Genomic DNA, 25,735 nt, shown 5'->3' with positions numbered 1-25,735 from the left:
CAGCAGAGGAGAAGGCAATGTTTTATGCAACAGACAAGAGTATGCAAGACTGTTATGTTTCATTAAAGAGAATCTGGTGTTTGTTCCCGTGAATTAAATTCGCCAAATGTATGCAGTAGACCACGGTTTTTCTCCGGAGAATAAAATTAATCAAATTGTTTTTGAAATAAAATTGCTCACTGCAGACTTATCAAATGCAGAAGCACGGAGCGAAGTTGAAGAAGTGAGGTACTTTCGAATGACAGGTGGGATAACAGCAGTAACAGGGAAGCTACCTGCTTAGATCTCACCTCCGTCTCATCGCTCAGTCATATACTGGATAATATCATGTTTTATATAGAGTCCTTAAATGCAGGGCATTCTCAAGATACTTGACATAAATTATACACGTAAGAAATGTGTAACGAGCTAAAAAAGGTGGTGGTATTATTATTATTATTATTATTATTATTATTATTATTATTAATAGTAGTAGTAGTAGTACAAAACGTATAAATGTGAAATTCTAACTCCGAAGTAGGTTAAGAATTAAAGGCTGTCAAGTAGGCTTTAAGGTGAGATTTAAGAGCTCCAGCAGAGGGTGTGTGTTTGAGGTGCTCAGGAAGAGTATCCCAGTGAAAAGGCGGGTCTCCTGCTGTACGATGTGAAGTCTCGGGACCGAGGCCTTAACTCGGCACACAGCCAGCGGAGCCAAGTGCGTGAACGTACGCTTTGATTTGATACAGCTTCAATTAAGCAGTAAAAAATCCCACTGTTTGTTTATTGTATTATATATAATGAATAAGATAAACCTATAAGACTGCATTTGTAGTCTACAAAGCTGTAAATGAAATCTTCACAAAACCCCTATTGTCGTTTCCCTAGAATGCATTTCATATGACTTTTATTCCCATTTGAAATACACGCATGCTATGATTTTTGTCAGCCCTTACTTGAAAATGCTTTCTGAAACTAGCTTTGCGGTGACAAGCAGTGTACGTGCTGTACTTTGATATGTTTGTTGTCCCTTTCCCATGTGTGAATTAACAGTCCTGAAAAACAGGACTCTGGTGGACTCTGGTGCAGTGCCAGCAGCCAGATTGTAGGTGCTGGTGCTTGGTGCATAAACCATTACAATAGGCAGTGTGTCATATGACACTGTTTATTATATCCCTTATATTCATACAGCAAAACGCCAACCTCCTGCGTAAATCGTTGTAATTACCTATAAAGGTGATCTGATTACGTCGCCTTAGGTTCATGTAATCAGAATGTGGTTAACAAATGTTTTAAATTTGATTATGTAGCGCTGTTACTCTCCACCCCTGAGTACAGCACAATGTTTGTAGGCCTGTCTTATACAGTATGTTATTGTACTTTATGTACTTTCTAACTTAACTGAAAGCTAATGTTTTATTCAGAGAAACTTGGGGGTTTTCATCTTCCTGTACCCATTTACCCATATAAGAGGTGGATGGTTTTTTTTTTTTAAGATTTGGGTTGTAGAAATATTTAAAGGGATGATATATTTGTACCAGAGCCATTACAATGTTCGTACCCTTCCCCTGGACAAAATCTCACACCAGTCATAGGATTTGAACGTCTTTTCTCCCTGTGTCTTTTCTTTTGTCTTTTTTTCTTTCTCCTTCCTCACATTTAGCTGAAATGCCGCCATGCACCCACATTCAAGCCCCACGCTGTCCAGCACGAATTATTTGGTTTGCCATTAACCACAAGCCTTGGCATTCCTGTCGGCCCTGCCTCTGTTTCGCCTTGAAACAGGGGAGGCGTCACCCCTCTGGCCCTGTCCTGACCAGACGCTGACCTCCTCTGAAAGCTGAGTGTGGAGCGTTTGCCCCTGCAGGCCTTGAGTAGAGGCCAGCAACTGGCACATTAGGAGAGCTGTGCAGTCAGCAGTGTGAGTACTGATAGGAGCGACAGATACCACCCGATCCAGCTTTTACTGTGCCCTGCTAGTGCATTTGACCTCTTAAGATCACTTTATTGGCCATATACAGTTTCTTGTATCAGGAATTTGTCTTTTCGCATACTCCAACTTGCTCTCCATGAGACACACAGACAGGGAGAGAAGCTGGGGGTCAGAGCACAGGGTCAGCCGTTTATATGGCACCCCTGGAGCAGTGGGGGTTAAGGGCCTTGCTCAGGGGCCCAACAGAGTAGGATTGCTCTGCCGGCCGCGGGATACGAACCGGCAACCTTCCAGCCACAGGGCAGATCCTTAGCCGAATGGTAATGCATAAAACTGAATAAAAATTCCATCCACATCCACATGCACGTGAAATGAAATAACGACATCATTAGTTAATTCGTATAGTGTCTTTGTTTCCATTGATTTTTTTTTAGCTTATTTTTTTCCTCATTGTTTGGTATATAGACGGGACACCCCCGAGTCTCTGGATTTGGTAGTGGGGGTCGGCTGGCTTTTTTCTCTCCAGACAGAAAGGTTTGACGCTGCTCTGCGGTCATGTGTGACTTTCTGCCTTGATTCTGTACCTTTTCCTGAACCTCGCACGCTTGTCGGTGCTTCGTCACATGCAGCTGAGATAAACGCACACATGACCAGTCCGTGTAGGACATCATGTCTGATAAGGGTCTTGCTGGTGACTGAGTACTTGTCTCCTACGAAGGAGAGGAAATTTTTGCTCTGTGAAAGAAATATTTATTTGTGTAGGTTTTCTGATCATTTATAATATTTCAGGTTTTGAAGGGCTCCCGTTGAATTATAATCGTGTCATGTAGTTCAGTTTGGAGCTTTTGTCTGATGGACCGTTTTGATTTGTTTCTTTCTAATTTAACTTGAAGAGCTGGTGGGAGTGTGAATCAAGCTGCCCAAGTGTTGTTGGAGCAGGTACCCTGACGTCTTCCAAGAAACTGAGGAACTGAGTGGCCTCTTCTCGTTTGTAACCTGGGATTTGTGTCCAGACCCCTGGTATCAGCTCCCCCTGTTCCTGCTGTTTAGGAACTCTGTACAAGGAAGGTGGATGAAACCTGTTTTCTGCCTTTCATGAAAACACACGTGGGAGGGATGAGAACACAGTAATATTTACTGCGTTCCAGTCACTTCCTCATTTCTGCACTGCTGCTGAACTCTTCCTGTTGCTGGCAGAGATGGCCAAAGCCAGTTTTCTCGCAGTGCGTGCGTACCCAGCCTTGAGCCTTGAGAGGAAGGAGCTGCTCGGCCAGACCCCCGCGTGATCCTGCTGTACAGTTCATCCGAGTACTGAGACGCAGGTCTTCTTCACTCCATTCTGAAAGAGGCTCAGAGGCCTATAAATGTCATGTAGTCTTGTCTGCCCTTTTCTCTCTCCCACTCCGTTTCTCTGCCTTGTTACCCCTGTATCTGCTCACCACTGTTGCATCTCTCTCCCCACTCTGGCCTCGTCTCCTCCGTCTCTCCCTCTCCCCTCTTATTTTCTCTTTTGAATCGGCGGCTGTGAATGACAGAGCCGGGCAGCGCGAGTGCTTTAAACTATAGAATCTTCTGTACAGCGGAGTTAGCGGGACACTCCTCGGACTGCCTTCGGGTGCTCCGATGTTCTCCTGGCCTCTCTCTTTCCTCCGCTCATCGCGGTGCTTGGCTGGCCCACGGGCGAGAGCCTCTGGCCCATCCGTCATCTCCCTTGTGTCCTGATGTCCTCCGGCCCGGGAGCTGAGGGACTGGAAACGAGGACACTGGCAGTGTGGGCAGCGCTGCCCATCGGATGGAGAAAGCATGGAAGTTTGTCATCTTTCCCCTGGCTGTTCCGAAAAAATTTGCAGTTGTACAGGGACATCAGTATTGCATATTGACTCCTATTAAGTGACATTTGAATCTCAGGCTAATTGTCCTGAATAAGCAGAAAAGCACGAACTTCATTAAGCTGCATACTGTATTAGCTCCACATAGAATAACAGCTTTCAATTACTATATGTTGGGTCATATAATGTTCTGTACCTTATAAAAGCCTAAAATGCATCTAACTGCTTGCAATGGAGTTTCATCGTCTTCCCCCTAGTTTCCCAGTGAATGTTTTGATTCCCTGCAGTCCTCAGCCTGTCCAGTCAGAGTGCGAGACGGTGTGTGTTTATCTGTAGACCTGTACTTGTTTGGAGCTGGAGCGGTTTTACACAGTTCTGTAGTGGAACAGCCCCTGGCACTGCAGCAGCCTCCCTGTAGACCTTAGATAACAATATCAGCGCTGTAATACAGCAGAGCTCCACCCAGAGACCTGCTCTGCGCGGCTTGAGCACTCCTGACAAGACCTATTGATCTGCTCTGAGCCAGTGAGCCTGGCTGAAACAGGCCCGATCAAGCTGCCTTCTCATTGCATCTTTATAGACTGGACTATATCCCTGTAGATAAATACATGCACTGACTTTGATCTGCGGAGAAGAAGCGGACATGTTATGCGTACGAGAGCCACGCAAGATAAACAAATCTCCGGGTACTAATGGCATGTTATGAATTGTATCGAAGTGATCAAGAGTTGTTAAGCACTAACTTTACCCGATAGCCTCCAACAGTCCCTCAGGACAGGGGTGATACCCCCTGACTGGCAAATGGCTAATGAAGAAAAAGCACCCATCCAAAAACAGGGCAACAGAACTGAAACAAGTAAGTAAAGATGAATATACCTTATGAAGGTATTTATACCTTATAAAGATGAATAACCTTTTTATTATATGTAAGGTTATGGGAATTAGAACTAAACTTGAGGCTTCTCTACATGGCAACAGGATTCTAGGGTATAGCCTCCAATACTTTAGAAGAGATAGGTCTTGTATACAGAGTAGCATGATAGCATTTCAGAAGTGTTTTGACACAGTTCCTCCCAGATTCTCCGGTTGTGGAAGGGAGACATTCAAAGAAGTGCATGCCTTTAAAACGAGAGCTGGCAGTGGCCAGAGACCCTGGGGGGTAGCGACTGGGGTTCTGGACTCCTGACCCCTCTCTTATATAACCTTTCCAGTGTCGTTGCCTTCGTCGGCGCTGGTTCTCTCCGGTACCTGCTCTGAGAACTCCTGACAAGAAGAGAAGCCACAGACAGATTGTATTTTAGGAGTGAATCTAGAAAGAAAGAGGGGCCCTGGGTGGTGGGAGATTAATGAAAGCGATCGGCTGTGTGTATTTGTGTATACCTTTCCTTTGAGCCCAGTGCTCGTCTCCATCCTCAAGGAAGGGTGACCGGTTTGCACAGTGGAGAGGATGGAGGTGGGTTTGTACAGAACGGCCTGTGCCCAGACTTCTCTCTCTCTCTCTTTCTCTTTCTGCCTCGCTCTGGGCTGGGGTTTGTCCGTGTTTGCTTTGTTCACTGCGGGCTTTTTCTTGTACAGACTGTACTGCTTATACCCGACTCCTGTCATGAGTCGTCCAGGTGATTGAGCCCCCCTCCTCAATCTCTTTCTCATTTGACTCTCTCTCTCTCTCTCTTTTTCTCTCTCTCCCGTACAGCGCCAGTATTTCTCTCTAAGGCAGTCCCATCCCACTCGCGTCATAGGTCCATTTTCTCACCCTGTTCTCACTACATCTCTAGTTTTAAAGCAAGTCACAAACCCCGTCTTGGCAAGCTAAGCTGAGTAGGTGCTGGGAGGCATACCAAGCCGTCTGTGGCTGCTGACCCAGAGGAGTAAGTCAGAGCAGAAGCAGAACGGAGTGTGGGATTCTGCTGCAGCACGTCTCTATCTCCCCCCTAGATCTTTACACTCAAAAGAAATTCAGTTTTCAGTGTGGAGGACCCTGGCCTGCGTTCAGAGCCAGGCTGGGGCGTTGGGAGTGTGGGGAATCATGTGCTGGCGTTCTGGGCTGAGGAATCTGAACCCCGTCCTGGCAGTGGGGAGTGAATCCTCATGTCCGGCTGGCCAGGTCTTGGCTTCAGAGAGCAGCGGAGGTGGAGCCTTGCTGTTTCCAGTGCCAAGGATCTCCACAAACACCGTGCAGAACGGACACGGATATCTAATTGAATAGAAGGTTTAAACGTAGCCGTGAGGTGAAGATGCAGAAGATAGAGAGATCATGCGGATAACCAGAACTGGAGCCTGACAACCCCTTACTAAAAGAGGCCGTTTTTATTTCTTAATGACTGTGTTAATTTCAAAGAGAGCTGTTGAAATGAATCTGCCTTTTTCTGTGATTTTTTTTTTCTTCTAAAATTAATGTACTCTGTACAGACTGATGGTTGCCGCAGGATCTGTAGAACTGAGCATTAATTCTAAAGATGTTCATAAATATTGAACATAACTTCAGATTGCTGGAAGAGATATACCGTTAAAAAGCATGGGGAGGCTTCCCAAGCACACTAGGCTTTAAAAGAAGTATAATTCTCAGAAGTACGTCTGCTGATGTTATTGTAGGAATCCGGAATCTTTTTGTTGGGATGGAAACCTCATCTGCTTTTCAGAGTTTTTAGTGTTGCGCACAAGTGTTGGCTTGGCTCAGACGGCCCTGTTTCCTTATTGGTTCTCATGCCGATCTCAGTTCTGATCCAGGTACTGGATTTCTTGCTGCTGTTGCTCTACTGTGGATTTTGTTACCACTTCATTTGGCTCCTCGCAATGAATGCAAACACTCCTTTTCCCATCGTACCCATCAGAAAAAATATACCTCCCGTTCCCAGCCTCTCATCTGTAATACAAGACCACCCTGCCTCCCATTCCCAGCCTCTCATCTGTAACACAGGACCACACTGCCTCCCATTCCCAGCCTCTAATCTGTAACCACCCTGCCTCCCATTCCCAGCCTCTCATCTGTAACACAGGACCACACTGCCTCCCATTCCCAGCCTCTAATCTGTAACCACCCTGCCTCCCATTCCCAGCCTCTCATCTGTAACCACACTGCCTCCCATTCCCAGCCTCTCATCTGTAACACAAGACCACACTGCCTTCCCAGCCTCTCATCTGTAACACAAGACCACACTGCCTCCCATTCCCAGCCTCTCATCTGTAACACAAGACCACACTGCCTCCCATTCCCAGCCTCTAATCTGTAACACAGGACTGCACTGCCTCCCATTCCCAGCCTCTCATCTGTAACACAAGACCACCCTGCCTCCCGTTCCCAGCCTCTCATCTGTAACACAAGACCACCCTGCCTCCCCTTCCCAGCCTCTCATCTGTAACACAAGACCACCCTGCCTCCCGTTCCCAGCCTCTCATCTGTAACACAAGACCACCCTGCCTCCCGTTCCCAGTCTCTAATCTGTAACACAGGACTGCACTGCCTCCCATTCCCAGCCTCTCATCTGTAACACAAGACCTCCCAGCCTCTCATCTGTAACACAAGACCACCCTGCCTCCCGTTCCCAGCCTCCGATCTAACCAATCTCTAATCTAAAACCACACTGCCTCTCAAGTCGTACGCTACCTCTTTTCTCTCGCTGTCAGCGTGCTGTGTCCTGATCTCCACACTGCAGACCCCCCCACAGAGATCCTGCTATATTTAGCTCTGAGGGATGAATGCTGCACCTGCTGTCTCCGTATCTTTCTAACTTGTCTTTTTCTCACTCTCTTTTTCTCTTTTGGCGTTTGCTGCTGTCTCACCCAGAATGTGGTGAGTGAGTGCCCTGGTCTGCTCACTGCGCGCTTTTCTCATGAGCACCGTTATTCCCCTCCCTGCAGAGCTCCCATATGCAGGCAGCCTCTGTCTTTCCTCTGTGGGGCCGGACTCGAGGCTGTGCTGACACACAGCTAGGCTGCACAGGGTAAACAGCGAGTCAGCACGTACCGGGCCGGGCGAGTGCTGCCTGTCGTCCGCACGCAGAGATGGATGACATGGAGCGTTGCACAGCTGGAGTCTGGCTGCATCTCCCTCAGTAACACGGATGCACGTTTCCACTGTCCTGCCGTGTCCAGAGCGTCGTCTGTGTGTCAGGAGCTGTAGAGAGTAGAAGATCCTCAAACATCCTCACACGCCTCCTCTGCCTGTGTCCTCCCCGTATATACAATAGGCCTCTTCCTCCAAGACGGATTTCTTTCCTGTTGGGTTGGGTTTTCGCTGTACCTCTAGCCAGAGAAATTGTATTCTACTTTTCTGTCTGTAAACATCCATTGCCTTTTAATTCCATATTTGTTATTCCTGTCACCCTCGTCTATTCCTCTTAAATTGTCGCTGAACATTTTCTTTCTGAAATCATAATTTAGGCTTTATGTGCACAGTTGGGAAACACTGCCAGTTATTTGTTACAATCCCCCAGTCGAATTCTCACTTCTGTCACCCTTTGTTTATAAGAATTCAGTACAGTTATTTTTATTATTGTCTTGACACTTTAGCTTAGAAGGACGTTATCAATTATTATTAATATAAACTCATTGGTTACCTTCTTTCTTCCCAAATTGTCTGTTATTTTCCATACACATTTTATCATCAGTGTGATGGAGATTTGAGTCCCCCATTATTGTAGTCTTTCTTTTGCTCTTTGGCCTTCTGATTTCCTTGTACAATGTAAGGTTTTGGCGTATGTCTGCATCTGTGGTCCTCCAGCTGTTATGGACCTAAGAAGGTTTAAGATTTGTGTGTCTGGGAAATGTGTCTTTAGGAGGGTGATTTCTGGACGATTTACTTGACGAATGAAAACTCTTCCTGTTATGAGTGGGAAAGGATTTGGTAAAAGGGGAATGCTGTTCGCCCTTCTAATTGAGCTCTGGGTACCCCACTGCTGCTTCTTTCTTGGATGTCGTTATTGAACTTTGTATATTTATTCCGTGCTGGAAGGAAAAGAAGGGAACCTTCCGGCTGTGGAGCCTTCTTCAGGCGTGAGGGAGAGGGGGACGTCAGCAGATAGTGAAGCATGGGAGAACAAAAGACAGGGAAGCAGGAGTATCGACACTCAGGGAGAAGTCAAAACCTGCTAATGAATCGAGAAGATTAGGAGGAGATGAGTCTGTGGCTGAGATAAGGGGGAAGGTGCGATCCTGGTTTCAGGATGATTTCGGTTTCGGATGTCTGTCTGGAATTCTACAGTTTCTCTGTGAGGACAGAGAGATCAGTATGATCCTGGCCGTTAGTGGTGAAATAGGAAACTATGGGTTTGGAGAGATCTTTGATCCTCACAGCTCTGACATGTTCCCTGAAATGGTCTCCCAGTGCTTATTGTACATTATTTTCTGTACATGCCCATTGCTCTCCTGGCTGTTTCAGGACCACAAAACTGATTTTTTTTTTTCATTCTTAAAGAACTGGAGTTATTGCAGTCTGCCAGAGGGAGAGAAGCAAAGATTTTGGTTTTAATTGGATTGGAATTTTAATTGTAGGAAAAGCAGGTCTAACATGAATTAACGCTCTTCTCTTTGGTACTTGAAAACCCAGTGGAAAGAGACATGCTCTTCCATTCTCACCCCTGTCTCTTTCCCTTCCTTCTCTCTCTTGTCTTTATGCAGGCTCACATCAAGTTTCCGATAGATTACCCCTACTCACCTCCCACCTTCAGGTTCCTCACCAAGATGTGGCACCCAAACATCTACGAGGTAAGAAGCACTGGCTTCTGGGGCTCAGCAGAGGCCTGAGAGAAAGGGTCTGGAAGCGAGAGACAGGGAAAGAGAAGATAGTAGAGTGGGTTTTTGTTTAGATCTGGGGGGTTTCTGATTAGACCCGACAGCGAGAGGGGAGGGAAATCTGAGAGCCTGGGGAAGAGGCAGGGGGCTGTGTAGGCTAGTGGCCAGAGTGGTTCAGCTGTAATTATGGTAATAATTATAATAGTTTGTCATGTTACACTCAGAACAGTAGCTAGGGCTTTTTTTTATTCAAAATATGCAGTGTGTGAGTCATAACTATTCCTTGCCTACACCCTGCTTTTACATGTCATGAGAACGAGAGGTACACCGGTGAATGGGAGTTCATTCTGGTCGCCTCGCCTGCGGGCCCTGTGTTTTATTGCCCCAGAATGGCGATGTGTGCATCTCCATCCTGCACCCCCCCGTGGATGACCCCCAGAGCGGAGAGCTGCCCTCCGAGAGGTGGAACCCCACGCAGAACGTCAGGTAAACACGGCTCCGGTGGTGGGGGCTCGTCGCGGACAGGAGGAGGGGGGGGTGGTGAAGGCGTGGGCAGGGAGAGTCAGAATCAGAACAAAAGAGCTTGTACACGAGGCTTTGCAGGAGGTTTTAAATCGAGTGCTGAAAGCGTGCAGTACGTACAGTATGCAGCAGTGTGGAGTGCGGTGCTGGGGCGAGTAATTAACAGTGTGATACTGTATGTACTGTGCTGTCCAAAACTCCAAGAAAACCATGTATACAGAGGATGAGAGGAAGAAATCTGCATCCCCGAACAGACTTTTTTTTTTTAATAAGTCTCTTTTTTTTAATACCATACCACCCTTACTGATGTCTAGGTGTTGTCCAGCCAGTCATGAGCTCCCCGGTCGACCAACAATCTACAGAGCAGGTCAGGTGGAGAAGAGAAAAACCGCTTCAGTATTTTGAATTCAGGAGGCAATTTAGGTAGACTTGTCTGTGGAAGACCAGAGTAGAAGTAGGCCAGGACGTGGGGGGTTAGTGCCCCTGTTCGTTCCACCAGTGCCATGAAGTCTTTCACTGTCAGTCAGGACTGATTTCTAATCCGTTATCCAAAGGGCAGAGCCACCCGCAAAGCTGGTTCCCTCTTGAACATCCCGGGGTTTTACCTGGGAATTCTAGGCTAGAAGGAAAAGTGCCAACTCCTGGTGCTCGGAAATCCTTGACCGCAGAAACCTGGTTTCCCTTGGAGGTTTCTTGTCCCATCACTGCTCTTAGTACCATGTTTGATTTCTGCGTTCAGGCAGCTGCCAGAGGGCTCTGTTTGAGAGCTGCAACCTAAAAAAGAAGTACTTTATGTTTCCCATTGAATCAAAAGCTTTAAAACAATTTCTGGAGAGCTGGGTCTACTGGCTATTGTTGTACCCAAGCTCTCCATTCCAAACTTATTTTAATATTTTTTGGATTAACTGGCCAATTGTAATCTGTCTCACCTGCACTATCAATGTAGGTACAGTAGCAGTAGACTAAATAAATAGGTCTAAATAAGACCATAATTAGGTTGTTTAATTGACTTCTGAGTTTAACGTGCAAAGAAGACACTGACTTCCTGGAGATTCTAGTATGAAACCCCTGAAAGAGGACTCAGCAGAGGTGTTCAGGTTCTAACACCAATTTGCTATAAAAGGTCATATTGAAGATTAATAATTTCACCCTGTCAAGTCAGAGGTTAAAAAGCTCTGTGTGGCACGTGTGTTTTTAGTCTCTGGCACAGCTAAAAAGCCAAAGCTAGACAAGACAACACAACTGTACACCTCACACAATGGTTAGACTGTAGACAGATATATACAATCGGTCAGTTTCAGGTTCTTGCCTTCTGTAGGTAAAGAAAATCAAGAATTCTACTCTTGTAAACTGAACGCCACAAACACCCTCACGGGCCAGACAGAAAGAACTTGCCTAACCAGGACTAAATCTTCCGCTCTAAAACAAGGACGCTCCCACTTTCCCCGTCCGACCTCTACACCACTAAAATAGGAGAGAGATTTATCCTAGGGATTCCACAATACCGGATATCGGAATGTCAAAGTAAATAATACAGCAAGCTCTTGTCTATATTTAAGCTCAATGTTCTGTATTCTTTTTACTGTTGAGATGACCTGGACAGAATCTGGAATCAAGTTTGATTGGAAAGAGGAGCTCTATCTCATGCTATAGCTTTGGTGGAAGAGGAGGCTGATGTCTGTTCTCTCTATTCCTCTTGTCCTTGTATTTGTGCTATGGTCCGTGCCTGTGGAGGACCACAATTGTTAATGACCTAATTAGAATCTTTATTCTTTAAAAAGGCAGTCTTAATGATTTGCAGTTATGTCAATTATAAGGAACCCTATTCTACATCAGAATCTTCCTCCATGTTCACTTGTCTCCCAGCCCAAGGATAACTACGTAAATACTGCCAAATGAAACCCATGTTCCAAACCCTGCGAATAAGGTAATCAATCTGGAACTGCAACAATGCTAACCTCAGCTGAAAGTCATATGCCCCCAAGTCACAACAATTACATAGATAAGAACTGGCAGCTATCCAAATCCTCTCCGCATACTGTTATACTGACATGGTGTGTTGTGCATGGGTAGCTGAGCTCGTGTTTTATTGTGAGTTTGTGGTGATTTCTGCATTGCTCTGGGGGTGGTCTTGACATTGTATGTGACGGTTGGATGGGGTTTGTAAAACCTTTGAGTAAATGTTGCTACAACGGTAGTTACTCAACCTTAGGTAATAATGTAATGCAGGAAGGAAGTAACCTCTTTATAGTGTTAATGACTTTTGAATTTGAATGACTGGTTATATAATATTACATTTCAAATAGTGAGTAGAAATGGAACGAGGCACAAAAACAGGACTACAAATGTGTGAGCCCTTGTGTTTCATGCTGATGTGTACTTCTGTATAGGACCATCCTGCTGAGTGTGATCTCCCTGCTGAACGAGCCCAACACCTTCTCCCCAGCCAATGTAGATGCCTCTGTCATGTTCCGTAAGTGGAGGGACAGCAAGGGCAAGGACAAGGAGTATGCTGAGATCATCAGGTACCGTAAGCACTGTGACACTGATCCCCCACACTGTAGAGTACAGTCTGCACTGACACACACTGCCACACTGATCGCCCACACTGTAGAGTACAATCTGCACTGACACACACTGCCACACTGATCGCCCACACTGTAGAGTACAATCTGCACTGACACACACTGCCACACTGATCCCCCACACTGTAGAGTACAGTCTGCACTGACACACACTGCCACACTGATCGCCCACACTGTAGAGTGCACATTGCACCAGACGGTACCCACTGTGTGCATTGTAACACTGTGCTTACAGACTGTGGACAGTGTATTGTAGCTTAGAATACATATAAGAACAGGCCAGGTGTGTAACCTGCAAGATTTCACCAGTGACGATGAGTTAAGCACACCTCCTTTTCAGAAAATTAACAATAGATCTGTATTGTCCACAGTGTCGGAAAGGCCCTTACTGCATAGCACTTCCTGCCATCCTGCTAGGGCTGTCCGGGACTTTTGTCACCACCTTGTGTCAGAACTCTATGTACCCGGACGCCACTGGATATTTCCTTAGACCTCTATCACCTATGTGCTGACCACTCCCAGGCTTTCTGTCTTGGTCTCTAGGTGGCATCGTGTTCTCTCCGGTGACAGTCATTCTTTTCCCCACACACAGAAAACAGGTTCTGGCCACGAAGGCGGAGGCAGAGAAGGATGGAGTGAAGGTGCCCACCACGCTGGCTGAGTACTGCATCCAGACCAAAGTGCCTTCCCACGACAGCAGCTCCGACCTGCTGTACGATGACCTGTACGACGATGACATGGAGGAGGAGGAAGAGGAGGAGGAGGCTGAAGCAGGCGAGGCGGGCGAGGGCGATTGCTATGATGATGAAGATTCCGGCAATGAGGAGTCCTGACCTCACCATCTTTCCTCGCCCGACAGATACCCCTCCATTCCCACCCTCTCCGATCCTGTCACCCCCCCACCCACCCCCCACCACACACCCCACCACACACACACGCCACATGCAGCGAAACCTTTTCTGTCTCGGACCCCTGTCCTCCATTTCCGCTGCAGCCCAGCCCCGAGAAACTCTGTCCGCTTGTCCTTACCTTCCTTTGTTCTGTCCAAGACTAAACGCACAGCGTCTTGGTCGCCTGTCTTTCCTTCCTCTGTGTGTCTGTACGGTGCTCAGTTCTGACAGCACCTCCTGCTCCTGTTCCCCACCCCTCAGGAATGCCTGTGCGTGTCTCTGTCACAAAGACTCCCAGAATAAGATGTTGTGACTGCAGCCCCAGCAGCACCCTGCTCAAGCCTGTCTAGCTTGCCTGTCTGCCTTTACACACACACACACACACCCTCCCCCCCAACACAACCAAAAACCAAGAAGTCCTCTTGTGTGCTGAAATGGAACTTTAAGAAAACAAGGCGACCTCAACCCTTGATCAAAAACCCCCACAACTCCTCTTTCCTCTCCTCCCTCCCCCTCTGCCCTTTTCCTTCTGCTTTCCCCCCTCTTTGTTTCCACTCCTTGCGAATAGACCCAGGGTTTTCTCTTACCACATGGGGAGAGGTTTGGATTTTATTTGTGTTTCGTTTCTGTGAGACAGGATTACTGTCTCTGGCCGCAGACCTCTGTCTTGTGCCAGGTGCTTCCTGAGACTCCCGCCATACCTCTGTTCTCAGTTTCCGATGAGCCTGAACAGTCCTCACAACGATCAGCCAGTGATCGGGACAGAGAGAAATCACCCCTTTAAAGTGTTAGTATTTACCTTCTCTCATGTTATAGTACAGTAGCTGCTTTGGCTCTGCATATATTAAAGGTCAGTGTTTCTGTTAAAGGGGGAGGTCTGATGATGACTTTTGTTATTAGTGCTACTGCAAGCACTTCTAATAGTGGATAGTTGTATCATTGTGCACTATACACATTTAGTGTGAACAACTAATTTCAGAGTGGAGCCAATATCATGATCATAACAAAAACACTGGAGGAAGGGGTTAGAAGCCATTGATCTAGACTGTCAGCTGTGATACTTCAGTGAGACAGCTACTGAAAAATTTGGATTTTTTTACAGATCAGACACGTCAGAAGAGGTACTGGGAGGGGATCGTTAAGGGTTTTATAACTGGCACAAATGAGGTTTCGTAAAAGTGCAGTAGAACGTCCCAATAGCAGCTTGTAATACATCTGTAAAATGTGTTCCTTTCCTTCAGAATAGTGGAACAAATGTTCTCAATCAACTCCGCAGGATTAGAAACATGCTTGTTTTCAAAATGCCTGCTAATTTCAAATTATTGTTCCTCCGACTCTGCACTCATCACTTGAGTGTGTGGATATTACTGTCACTGATGAGACGAGCAAAGAACATGAAGATGCAGAGAGATAACTCACCTCATCGATATGCAATGTGGAGGGAGACCTGGAAGGGTTCCAGTTGTACCTCGGCACAGGCCAGACGGTAGTGGGAGAGAGGGGGAGCTTACCTCAAATCCCGACTGAGCACCGAACAGCCCTCCCCATCATTCCCAGCATTCCCCTTCCTGCTGACACAGCCCTTAGCAGATGGGGACCATGCGGTCTCCCACAGTTCCCTGTGCAAGCTGTCTGCAGTTTTAGTCCATACTGCCAATGAGCCTCGTCAGTGAAAATATAATTATTACACCCGCATGGACAAGCTCGTTGTAGCTGGAGCAGAGAGCTGGAAAGCAAGGGTGTGGAGTTGAGTTGAGTTTCAGACGGGTCAGCAGTCGTGTGTCCACTCGGAGGAGGGCTGCTCAGGACGGGGGCCGAGACCCGAGACCGAGGGTGCTGGTGGTGAGGTTAAATAGTCTCTGAAAAGTCAATTGAATAAATACAGGTGACTGAGGCTAGGTGGGTAAGGCAGTAGAGGATATGGATATATAAATCGGAGCGAACTTTGTCGCTTTTTTGGGACTGTCAAGTTGGAATATGCGTTTTTCATATTTCATATTTCCCTCCCTCATTCATTCCTCTTTTAAAAAAAAAGAAACCCTCCTGGACTCCCTCCCCTCTTCCACGCCCTCCCTCTCGCCAGCCCCCCCCCCCCTCCGCCTCTCCATGTGAAATGCCAGACGGGCGAGAAAGGACAGTAATCGGTTCAGGCTGGCGAGAGGGGGCGAACGATCCGGAACGCGTGTGCAGGGCCCCTCGGCCTACCCGCCCCCCGCGCCGCACAGACGCCTCAGACGCTCCCGCGGCGCCGAGCTGGGCTGGAAGCGGAACGGGACTTCTTCAGACTGCGGCTTACTCGGTGCCGTCAGCCCCGCAGGAGTCTGGCTGCGAGCTCCCGGGGAAAGAGGTTCCACTGCGGAGCCCATTCGCCTGGCGGAGCGGTTTTAGTTCCGGAAGCCATTGTGGGTTAGGACCGCGCCTGCATGCGCCCAGACAGTGTCCTGAACCGCAGTGTTGTTGATCTCCGTGCTCTCAACAGGGACTGGGATGCGGTTTGCAGGTGTGCAGACGTCCCAGAACTTCCCACTGGGAAACCATGACCGCATGTCTGGGTTTAATCACTGAATTAATGCGTTTGATTTATTTGGCTTTTTTTGGGGGGGTTAAGAATCATCTGGTACAAAGCAGCAGCTGTCACATCGTTCTGTCCAGCTCCGTAAAATTTAAAAATGGGGGAAAAAAAACAACTTATAATTCTGAAGAAGAAAAACACAGACTTGGAGGGTGTAAAAAATAGAGCTGCCCTGCTTCACCCTGGTTGTAAAAGAGAGAAAAGACGAAGACTGCTGATTAACCTGCAAGGATAAGGCAAATTTGCTCACCACAGACGGACGCTGCTGTACTGGTTTGTGAAGGCAGGGCTGCACAGGCTGCTCAGCTGACAGAGGTGGGCAGGTACTTATATCAGCATAGAGTCACTGCCATCCAGCAGAGGAGTGGGCTGGGCAGACCGCTGCTGCTAACAGGAAATGCATAGGGGTAAAAACCTTTAAAGTCGAAGCAGCAGTATCTTCTCCAGTCCTTTGCACTTACCCTTCACAGGATTATCACCGAATTGTAAAGCTTCAGCAGCTCCTTTTTCGACCAGCCTAACCTGAAGATGATAACTGGGGTTGAAATACCCCAAACAACACTTTGCATCTGCCCAGAGAGAAAGGTCTGGACAAAGACACAACTTCTGCAGTTTGAAAGTTGACTTTCTTCAAACGTTGGTTCAGTTTCAAGAAGAAAACAAAACAGATGTTGTTAGAAGTTTTAATTTGTGTTTTCTGCAGTGTGACATGTCATAAGAAATAAGAGCAGTGGAAACCAGCCTGTTAGCCCAATAAGGCTCTTTTATTTTGGGAGGTTGCTTATTGAATCCTCAGAGTTAAGAGGTGAGCTGATTAATCTTGTTTGATTGAGCACAATGCTTCTAAATCCGGCAGTGTGATGGATGTCAGATTGCAAACAGGGCCTGCTGTCTACATTTAATACTTAACTGCATTAATTAATTGCATTTATACAGTGCTTGTTATCACCAAGGTCCCCAAAGTGTCTCACATATAGGAAAGGATCCACCTCATCCACCCCTTAAAGAGCAGGGCCCACTTGGGCATGAGGTGCCAGCAGCCTGATTGCACAGCAGATCACATAGACAAGTGAGAAGCTGCTTCACCCGTTGAATTAGAGTGGCAAATGATGGTGGAGCGATTTCTCAATTAGGGTTTGGTTACAATCAACACAACTTTGCCACCCGTGGTGTGTCCTCAGTCCAAAGGAAAATGAGTATTGGATTGTTCAGATCCCTTATTTGACTTGGTTAAAACTACTAGAGTGCTGAAAGAGACTGAAGTTTCATAGCATGTGTCCATACTCTGTGCCCATGCAGCATTTGTGGTGTTATCAGTGTGTCAGCAACTGGAGTAACGCTGCTCCACTGACACTGGGTTTTTTTTTAGAGTTATTTAAAAGGCTTTGGCAAGATAAAAGTTGAAAGAAAGAAAACAAACTGCTTGGTGTTCTTTATTGCTCATTCTCTTTGATGCACACTTAAGAAAATATTTATTTTGACTGCATTGTATTGCAACCATATGTTTTGACACAAAATCAGTGTTAAATTGCAGTGATTTCAAAGGGTGGGGAATTAATCGCCTAGTAAAGAAGTGCTGTTGAATTAATCAAAACTGAATGTCGGATCCAGTGTTGCCCACTTAGTGAATAAGGACACTCTTTGGCCCCAGTGATCCTAAAACACTAAAACAAAAGGGCAAGTTCAGCTAAATCACCCTAAAGTCACAAATGCAATAATCATCACACAGAGCCCTGCTGATGTCGGTTTGAGTGCTGCCTCAAACAGTGTTGTGCACCTGGAGAGACTTTCTGCCGGGGTATTTTGTGTTTGGTGGGCATTGTGCAGAAAGAAGACCAGATAACGGGCTGTGTGTTATAGGCACTATTTTCAGTGTCTCCCAGGTAACCCCTGATCATTAGGCAGGGGTGTGTGCCAGACTGATGGATGGAAGCAGTCTGATAATGGGAGAGCCCCGACCACTGATGCTGCACAGTGCTGGGTTAGCTGTCGGTTTTCGGGACAAGTGCACAAGCTTTGTGCCTTACTGTGGGAGCCCTCTTGACTACAGAGACACTGACGTCTACCTTTCAGAGGTGAACAGTGAGTGTTGCACTTTTGAAGGCGATTTCAAAGCTAACTGCACCTTTCGATACTGAACGCCTTACTTAAAGGAGTGAGGCCACAGCACCAGCAAACTGTTCTCTAACCCTGTTAAGGTTTGATTTGGGTAAGGATTTGTTTCACATTAAAACCCCGAAGAGGGTGTGACACACGCTGTAGGAGTGTGGTGAGTTGCAGTGTTCTGTGCCCCACTGAGATGTTGGCATTCAAGACCACCTTGTGTTTGGAGAATGGTAGTTGCATCCATGTTTTTTTTTTTACATTTCATTTTCAATCTTTTAATCCTGATCAAGGAAAGTTCTTGGCATTATCAAAAAGACACCGTACTTTCTCAAATTTGTTTATTGCAGATCAGGTGGTTATCTCTAAATCAGCCACTGGAAAGGTGTTCAGTTGCTCCATACTAGACCAGTTTTTTGCACTCAGTAGGCGCTTAGATGGAAATTAAAACCAATAGACCCAGATTCTGTTGTGCTCAGGAGTTGGGCACCCTTGCAGAACAACTGGTACATCAGCATAGCCAGTATTATACAGGCATATTAATGGGCAGAAGATTTCAGGCTAGGAATTAAAAACTGCTTTAAATTCAGGCTTGTTCCATGTTGCGCTGTGCTGCAGATCTAAATTATTGCTTACTCTAGAAGGCTGATTATGGTAGTCTGCACCAGTTTCATTCAGCAGAATACAGATTTCCTTCGTACACAAAGTGCATGTAGCAAAGCAGTTATTCAGAGATGAGGAAGAGGATCTGCACAGTTCAAAAGCTCCTGCCTTTCCCCCCCTAGCAGGGTGTTCTCATCAAGTTGGGCTCAGAACAGCACTCCCTCACTGCACAGGCTCTTAGTCAGCAAGGCTTTACAAGTAAATACTGAAGAGAAATGTCTGGTTTTTATTTAGCACTTTACAAAGATCGAGACTCTTAATGTGAACTGCCTAGAAAACGAAATCATACAGCTGAAAGAAAGTACTGAAATACCATCTGGTTGGGATGCAGTTATGTTACATAGTGCATCGCGTTTCACCGGGTGAGTACAGAAGGTTGAAATGTATATCACAGGGGCGTAAGACCTGAAGAAATGAAGAGTACTGCACTGTGTAGATTGCAAGAAATGATTCATCTGAATTGATGACGAGGGGGTTCTGCAGTCCTGAGGGGAGCAGGGTTTTAATAGGGCTGCAGCGTCACATCTGGGCACTTCTGGCTCAGCCCTGGCAGGATTAAGAGCCTCAGATGGGGCAGGGATGTTGCAACACTGTGTGTTGTGGGGGGAAGTGTCGGGTCTTGATTTTGTCACCACCTCTGTGCCGCACTTGTGTGTTCATATTTCAGACTTGTGAGCCACTGCATTTGTGTGTCATAACCACGTGTTTTGAGGTAATCAGAGAGTAGAGTGACCTCTTTTTTTTATCAAGCTTTCTGCTTAACTCGGTTCAGATGATCTACTTCAGCCACTGTGTCTTTGACATGAATGAAAAACCCCGAAGGCACTCGAGTGTCTTCTTGACCTGTGGCCCAGTCCAATCACAGTCCTGGCACACGTAGTTCCAGTTGACAGGAGGTTGCTGGGCTCAACCCTAGAGATGCTCCGCTACAGTATTCCAGGCACCACATGATGAATGCACAGTAATCCTTAATGCTGAAAGTGCCAGCTGTCAGTTCCCCACTGGGCTTGGTGAGGACTTGCATCCCCAAAGCCCATTCCTCAGCCTCTATGCAGTGATGGCACAGCATTCACTGAGTCAGTGCAGCATGACTGACTCAGTCTTAAAACTCAGACTCCCATTCCCCCTTCTTAATCTTCACCATCTTTTCCAAATCATCTCATGGTGTGAGGAAGCTAATTCATTGAAATCGGTTTGTTAGGGAAGGAAAAAAGGTTTTAGCAGAAGTTAACATGGGCGTCTGAACTTCTGAATAATTAAACAATATGCCTACTGAAAACACTGCATTTAAAGTGTTCTTAATGTGTCTTGATCTGAAATTCACAAGTTTTGTCTTTTTTTTTTTTTTTTCCCTGGTTGGTATAGTTTCTTTTGCATTACCCCTTTTTCTGTAGGACCCAAATTCCCAGCCCCCTTCTTTCTCCATGTAGGTTTTATTTTGGTCTCTCTGCATCTATTTACTGATTAATAACAAATGTGAAATAAAGGATGCTGTATTGTTACCAGCCGTGTTGTCTCGGTCTTCTGTGATTTCTAACACTACTCCCCATTAAAATAACAGGTGGGCACACCTGGGATTTTCTGCACTGTTACATTTGGGAAATTAAGCAAAAATGTCCATCAAAAAACACAATTTAGGTCAGAGTTATGGCACAGATATAAAAAGTGACCACTTACATAAGCTGTGAAAGTGACCAAAATCTTTGTCAACTAAAAAAAAAAAAGGTTTTCAGACTGGAGTGAAATTGTGTTAAGATTTGTTCAGTTACATATGGGAATCTTCAGCAGTAACTGGATGGGGTTCCTGCTGCCTGACCTGCTGAACATGTTCAAACTCCTTAAATGTACAGCTTTTCCAGGATGATTTTAGGTTTGAACATAATTGTAAAAAGACTCTTTTCCCACCATCCATTTTCCATACAAAACTGGACAAAATACAGCTGTAATAAAAACAAATTTAGGAGACCAAAAAAACCTTTCCAAGCATTGCATTCCAGCGGATCTGGGAGAACAACAATTTCAAACCAAAGTGAGGCTATCCTTTGGCCACCTTTCTGGAAATGGTGGATGTGGTTAATAATTTTAACAGAACAAGAGATGAGATGGGACAAAAACCAGGAGGCATGAGGTTGCTCCAAGATCAGGACTAGGAAACAGTCTTTCACTGGAGAGTGTCCATCTCTGTCCACACGAGACAGCAGAGCTCATTAATGATCTGAGTAAAGACCCATGGGCAGGGAGCTGCCTTTATTGGTTATATTATCTCTCATTTTCACTGTGGAAGAATACAGAGAAATATCGCTATGATTGCTAAATACAGATCAAGTAACTATTTTAGAAACAAAAAACAATAAAAAGCAGCACATCTCTGAGCTGTACCTTGACCCCCACATGTGTGAGAATCAGTGCTGAGTATCTGTCTTGCTACTGTGTGAGATCTCTGTATTTGTGAACGTCAGTGCTCCTCAGTGTGTCGGTGTGAGGCAGTGAGTTAGTGCTGTGCGTCGATGTGTGCCAGTGCATTCGTTTGTCAGTGTGCGTCCGTCAGCGGGAGTCGATGCGTTAGTGCCGTGTGTCAGTGGGAGTCAATGCGTTAGTGCTGTGTGTTAGTATGCAACAGTGTGAAAGTGTTTGCCAGTATGTGTCACAGTGTGCAACAGTGCATCAGTGCTGTGTGTCAGTGGGAGTCAATGCGTTAGTGCTGTGTGTTGGTATGCAACAGTGTGAAAGTGTTCCAGTGTGAGTCAGTGTGTGCCAGTGTGCAACAGTGGATCAGTGATGTGTGTCGGTGTCAGACAGTGTGCGTCAGTGCTGCAGAAGTGTGTGACAGTGAGAGTCAGTGTGCGTCAGTGCTGCAGAAGTGTGTGACAGTGAGAGTCAGTGTGCGTCAGTGCTGCAGAAGTGTGTGACAGTGTGCGTCAGTGCTGCAGAAGTGTGTGACAGTGAGTCAGTGTGCGTCAGTGCTGCAGAAGTGTGTGACAGTGTGCGTCAGTGTGCGTCAGTGCTGCAGAAGTGTGTGACAGTGAGAGTCAGTGTGCGTCAGTGCTGCAGAAGTGTGTGACAGTGAGAGTCAGTGTGCGTCAGTGCTGCAGAAGTGTGTGACAGTGAGAGTCAGTGTGCGTCATTGCTGCAGAAGTGTGTGACAGTGTGCGTCAGCGTGCGTCAGTGCTGCAGAAGTGTGTGACAGTGAGAGTCAGTGTGCGTCAGTGCTGCAGAAGTGTGTGACAGTGTGCGTCAGTGTGCGTCAGTGCTGCAGAAGTGTGTGACAGTGAGAGTCAGTGTGCGTCATTGCTGCAGAAGTGTGTGACAGTGTGCGTCAGCGTGCGTCACTGCTGTGCGGCAGTGCTGAGGAAGTGATGAGCGGCCCTCAGGGCGTCCTGCATGTCGGTGTGCCCCGCCAGCCCGCAGGCCTGCTCCAGACCCAGCCAGCGGTAATCCTGGTGCTCCCGCGAGAGCCGCACGGCGGCGCCAGGGTCCCGCAGCTCCGCCAGCCAGTACACCACCGTCTTGGCCCGCCCCCGCACCTCGTAGCGCAGCTCGGTCCGGTACCCGTCCACCAGCCGGAGCTGGGCCGGGCCCAGGCCCGCCTCCTCCTCCGTCTCCCGCAGGGCCGCGGTCATGTCGTCTTCTCCGGGGTCCACGTGGCCTGAGAGGCAGAGAGCGGGACCGGGCGGTGAGGCAGGGGAGCACGGATGTGCCCCGCAGTGTCAGTGTGCGTGTCAGTGCCTAGGTGTGTGAATCACTGTGTAACTGTGTGTCGGTGTGCGTATCACTGTGTTAGTGTGTGTATCACTGTGTTAGTGTGCGTATCAGTGCGTCGGTGTGTGAATCACTGTGTTAGTGTGCGTATCAGTGTGCGTATCACTGTGTTAGTGTGCATATCAGTGCGTCGGTGTGTGAATCACTGTGTTAGTGTGTGTCAGTGTGCGTATCACTGTGTTAGTGTGCGTATCAGTGCGTCGGTGTGTGAATCACTGTGTCGGTGTGTGTGTCAGTGTGTGTATCACTGTGTTAGTGTGCGTATCAGTGCGTCGGTGTATTAATCACTGTGTTAGTGTGTGTCAGTGTGCATATCACTGTGTTAGTGTCCGTATCACTGTGTTAGTGTGCGTATCAGTGCGTCGGTGTGTGAATCACTGTGTTAGTGTGTGTCAGCGTGTGTATCACTGTGTTAGTGTCCGTATCACTGTGTTAGTGTGCGTATCAGTGCGTCGGTGTGCGAATCACTGTGTTAGTGTGTGTCAGTGTGCGTATCACTGTGTTAGTGTGCGTATCACTGTGTTAGTGTGCGTATCAGTGTGTTAGTGTGCGTATCAGTGCGTCAGTGTGCGTATCAGTGCGTCAGTGTGCGTATCACTGTGTTGGTGTGTGTGTCCGTGCGTCGGTGTGTGTGTCAGTGTTTGTATCAGTGTGTAACTGTGTGTCAGTGTGCTTATTACTGTGTCAGTGTGTGTATCAGTGTGCGTATCACTGTCAGTGTGCATATCAGTGCGTCGGTGTGCATATCACTGTGTCAGTGTTTGTCAGGGCGTCAGTGTGCATATCACTGTGTCAGTGTGTGTGTAAGGGGATGTTGGTGCATGTCAGTGTCAGTGTGTCAGTTTCAGTGCGAGTGTCAGTGCTGGAGAACAGAGTGCAGGAAAGCAGAAGGAGGACAGGCAGAGCGAGCAAAACCAGAGAACGAGAAGCCCAGTGTATACCTGGAAGAGGAAGTGCAGGTAAGCATGAGAGCAGGGAAGAGGGGAGCCGAGAGGGAGGTAGAGGAGGCCGCAGGAGGCAGGCGTAAGGGAGAAAGAGAAACTTTCTCAAACGTCCATGCAGCTCTGGCTTATGTTACAGGTAACAGCCAACAGCCAACAGCTAAAACAAGGGAGGATTATCCATTTTCCTGTGAGGTTACAAACACAAGGAGAGGAGGCCATTCGGCCCATCGAGGCTGTTTGGAAGTTAGTAGTTAATTGATCCAAGAATCTCATCCAGCTGTTTCCTTGCAAGAAGCAAGGGCACAGGCCGGGTATCTCGTTCCACACCCCCACCACCCTTTGGGTAAAGAAGCGCCTCCTGTTCCTGGTTCGAAACGAGCTCCCGTGTTACGTGGTACCTTTGGGAGGCGTCCAGTGGTGCTCCCCGTACGAGGTCTGGAGCAGCAGGAACTGGATGGTGTCCGGCACAGCCTGAGCCAATCGCCGGAACACGATCAGACCGCCAGCGCGCAACGCCATCCCCTCCGCAGCGCCGGCCTGCCACACAGCGTGTCACAGGAAGACTGAGAACACAGGAGCACCTCCCCACATCTGCCCCGACTTTCCCCGAGGCATCTCAAGAACATCAGCGCCGGGCTCGGCAAGGGGACCGTACAGCTGTCCCCCACGCACCGACACCAGAACCTGCTGGAATGCAACCTGAACTGATCTCTGTCATTTCAAGATAAAAGCAGACTGGGACACGTTGCTTCATCGTCACCAATAAGTAAGACAGAGCATGAAAAATGCAATCTAATTAAAATAGTTGTGCTTTTTTTTTTGCCACGCCATGATTTAAATTCCCAATTTGTCTTCAGCAAATGGATATATTCACATGACAGGAAGCAGGAAAGTTCCGATCAGGAAACACTCATCAGCAGTCGGCGAAATGCAGTCGCAATCAAGTCTGGATTCTGCGAACTGATCGAGTTATTGCAAAGCCAAACATTTTAGTGTATAAGGGACTAACCCCATCTTAAGGGTCATCGCAGAAAAGAACATACAAAGTGTTTTTCTTCAGAGAAGGCACATTATATCCATGCGGGAGACGAAAACGTCTTTCCCGGGGAACAGGTGCCGCCCGAAATCGAACAGACCCGAGAGCAGATCTTCAGACTGGATTTCAGAACCGCAGGGATAAACGATCTCTTTCGGGCACTGTCACACAGCCCAACCGTTCATTCTCATATGCTATACATTATGTACATTTCTTGCATCAAAACAAATGGTCTTTTCGCCGACACTTCATGGAAAAAAAATATTTTGTACTCATTCAAACCCTTGAGCCTAACACAAGAAAGTCGTCCTTTCCTTTCCTGCTTTATACTAGTTCATCCTCCCGGAAAAAGGATTAGGAATAAATTTTTAATTTCCACGTGAATTCCCTTCGGTAAAATAAGATTTGTTTTTAATGCTTACTCTGTCACTCGTCTTCCCCCCGACCTGTGCGCAATGTGCCTGGATCAACTACATTCAGGAAAGCCCTACAGAGCCTGCCTCCTTTCTTCACCTGCGGTGGGCGATCGGTTTAAAAAGAAAAACGCTCAAGTTGACTTTATAGTTAAAAGAACAAGTAAGAGGTTTATTCCATGCTGAAAAAAAGAAGAAAGAGAACACAACGTTTCGGCCGTGGAGCCTTCTTCAGGTGGAACACAGGTTGTGTTCTCTTTCTTCTTTTTTTCAGCATGGAATAAACCTATTACTTGTTCCTTTGCAGCCTACGCATGCTGACGCAGCCACCCACCTGAACTTTATAGTTAAAAACTTGATGTGTGCTTTCACACTATCTCACTCGCACGCCGTCTCCACGCCAGCCCCTGCTGCCTGTTCTCTTCCTGATCCGCCAAGACGGGCTCTGGGGAGAGAAACGGGACAGCCCCCTCAATCCTCAAAGACAAGTCGTCCAATTACATAAAGTACGCCTAAGTGAACGCTTTTCTACGGGGTTGAAAACATATGCAGGCTTGGGTGAAGGTCTAACTCACGCCTGTCATTTTTAAAAAACGCCTAATGTGCAAGGAAGTACCCAACTCCCCACGACTCAAGGCAGTGTCCGCCGCTGCCACACACTGCCGCCACCTACCGTCCAGGAGGACTGAGTGCAGCTGCCGCGCCGATCAGGTGTTGGGAGTCCTCCGTGTCAATTCAGCGGGCGTGATCAATACTATAGAAACATTACAGAGGCTTTCG

The 25,735-nt window shown here is 47.1% G+C and overlaps 2 protein-coding genes across 8 annotated transcripts in view; one reads left to right on the top strand and one right to left on the bottom strand.

The window, feature by feature from the left end:
• Positions 1–20,305, top strand: part of ube2r2 (ubiquitin-conjugating enzyme E2R 2) — a 36,530-nt gene extending 16,225 nt beyond the window's left edge. For all 4 annotated transcript variants that reach the window (XM_088630554.1, XM_088630556.1, XM_088630553.1 and 1 more), the window contains 4 exons: positions 9,355–9,441; positions 9,857–9,954; positions 12,381–12,515; positions 13,168–20,305. In XM_088630554.1, coding sequence (XP_088486680.1) covers positions 9,355–9,441; positions 9,857–9,954; positions 12,381–12,515; positions 13,168–13,408 — 561 coding nt within the window. In that variant the 3' untranslated portion in view covers positions 13,409–20,305. The remainder of the gene's footprint in view (positions 1–9,354; positions 9,442–9,856; positions 9,955–12,380; positions 12,516–13,167) is intronic.
• A 730-nt stretch (positions 20,306–21,035) lies between these two features.
• Positions 21,036–25,594, bottom strand: nudt2 (nudix (nucleoside diphosphate linked moiety X)-type motif 2). Of its 4 annotated transcripts, none has more exons than XM_088630559.1 (4): positions 25,290–25,594; positions 24,965–25,055; positions 23,905–24,043; positions 21,036–22,449 (listed from the first exon to the last, which is right to left on the bottom strand). In XM_088630559.1, exons 3-4 carry the CDS (start codon positions 24,023–24,025, stop codon positions 22,130–22,132), a joined length of 441 nt encoding a protein of 146 aa, XP_088486685.1. In that variant the 5' UTR covers positions 24,026–24,043; positions 24,965–25,055; positions 25,290–25,594; the 3' UTR covers positions 21,036–22,129. The 4 variants fall into 4 exon arrangements, with proteins under 4 accessions (XP_088486685.1, XP_088486686.1, XP_088486683.1 ...); XM_088630560.1 differs by lacking the exon at positions 24,965–25,055 and having other exon boundaries at positions 21,036–22,051; positions 22,124–22,449; XM_088630557.1 differs by lacking the exon at positions 24,965–25,055 and having other exon boundaries at positions 25,290–25,593.
• Between the last annotated feature and the right edge of the window lie 141 nt (positions 25,595–25,735).

The sequence above is a fragment of the Lepisosteus platostomus genome, chromosome 4, assembly GCF_059453375.1.
Source record: "Lepisosteus platostomus isolate fLepPlt1 chromosome 4, fLepPlt1.hap1, whole genome shotgun sequence".
Lineage (NCBI taxonomy): Eukaryota > Metazoa > Chordata > Actinopteri > Semionotiformes > Lepisosteidae > Lepisosteus > Lepisosteus platostomus.
This window is presented reverse-complemented; position numbering and strand designations above follow the sequence as displayed.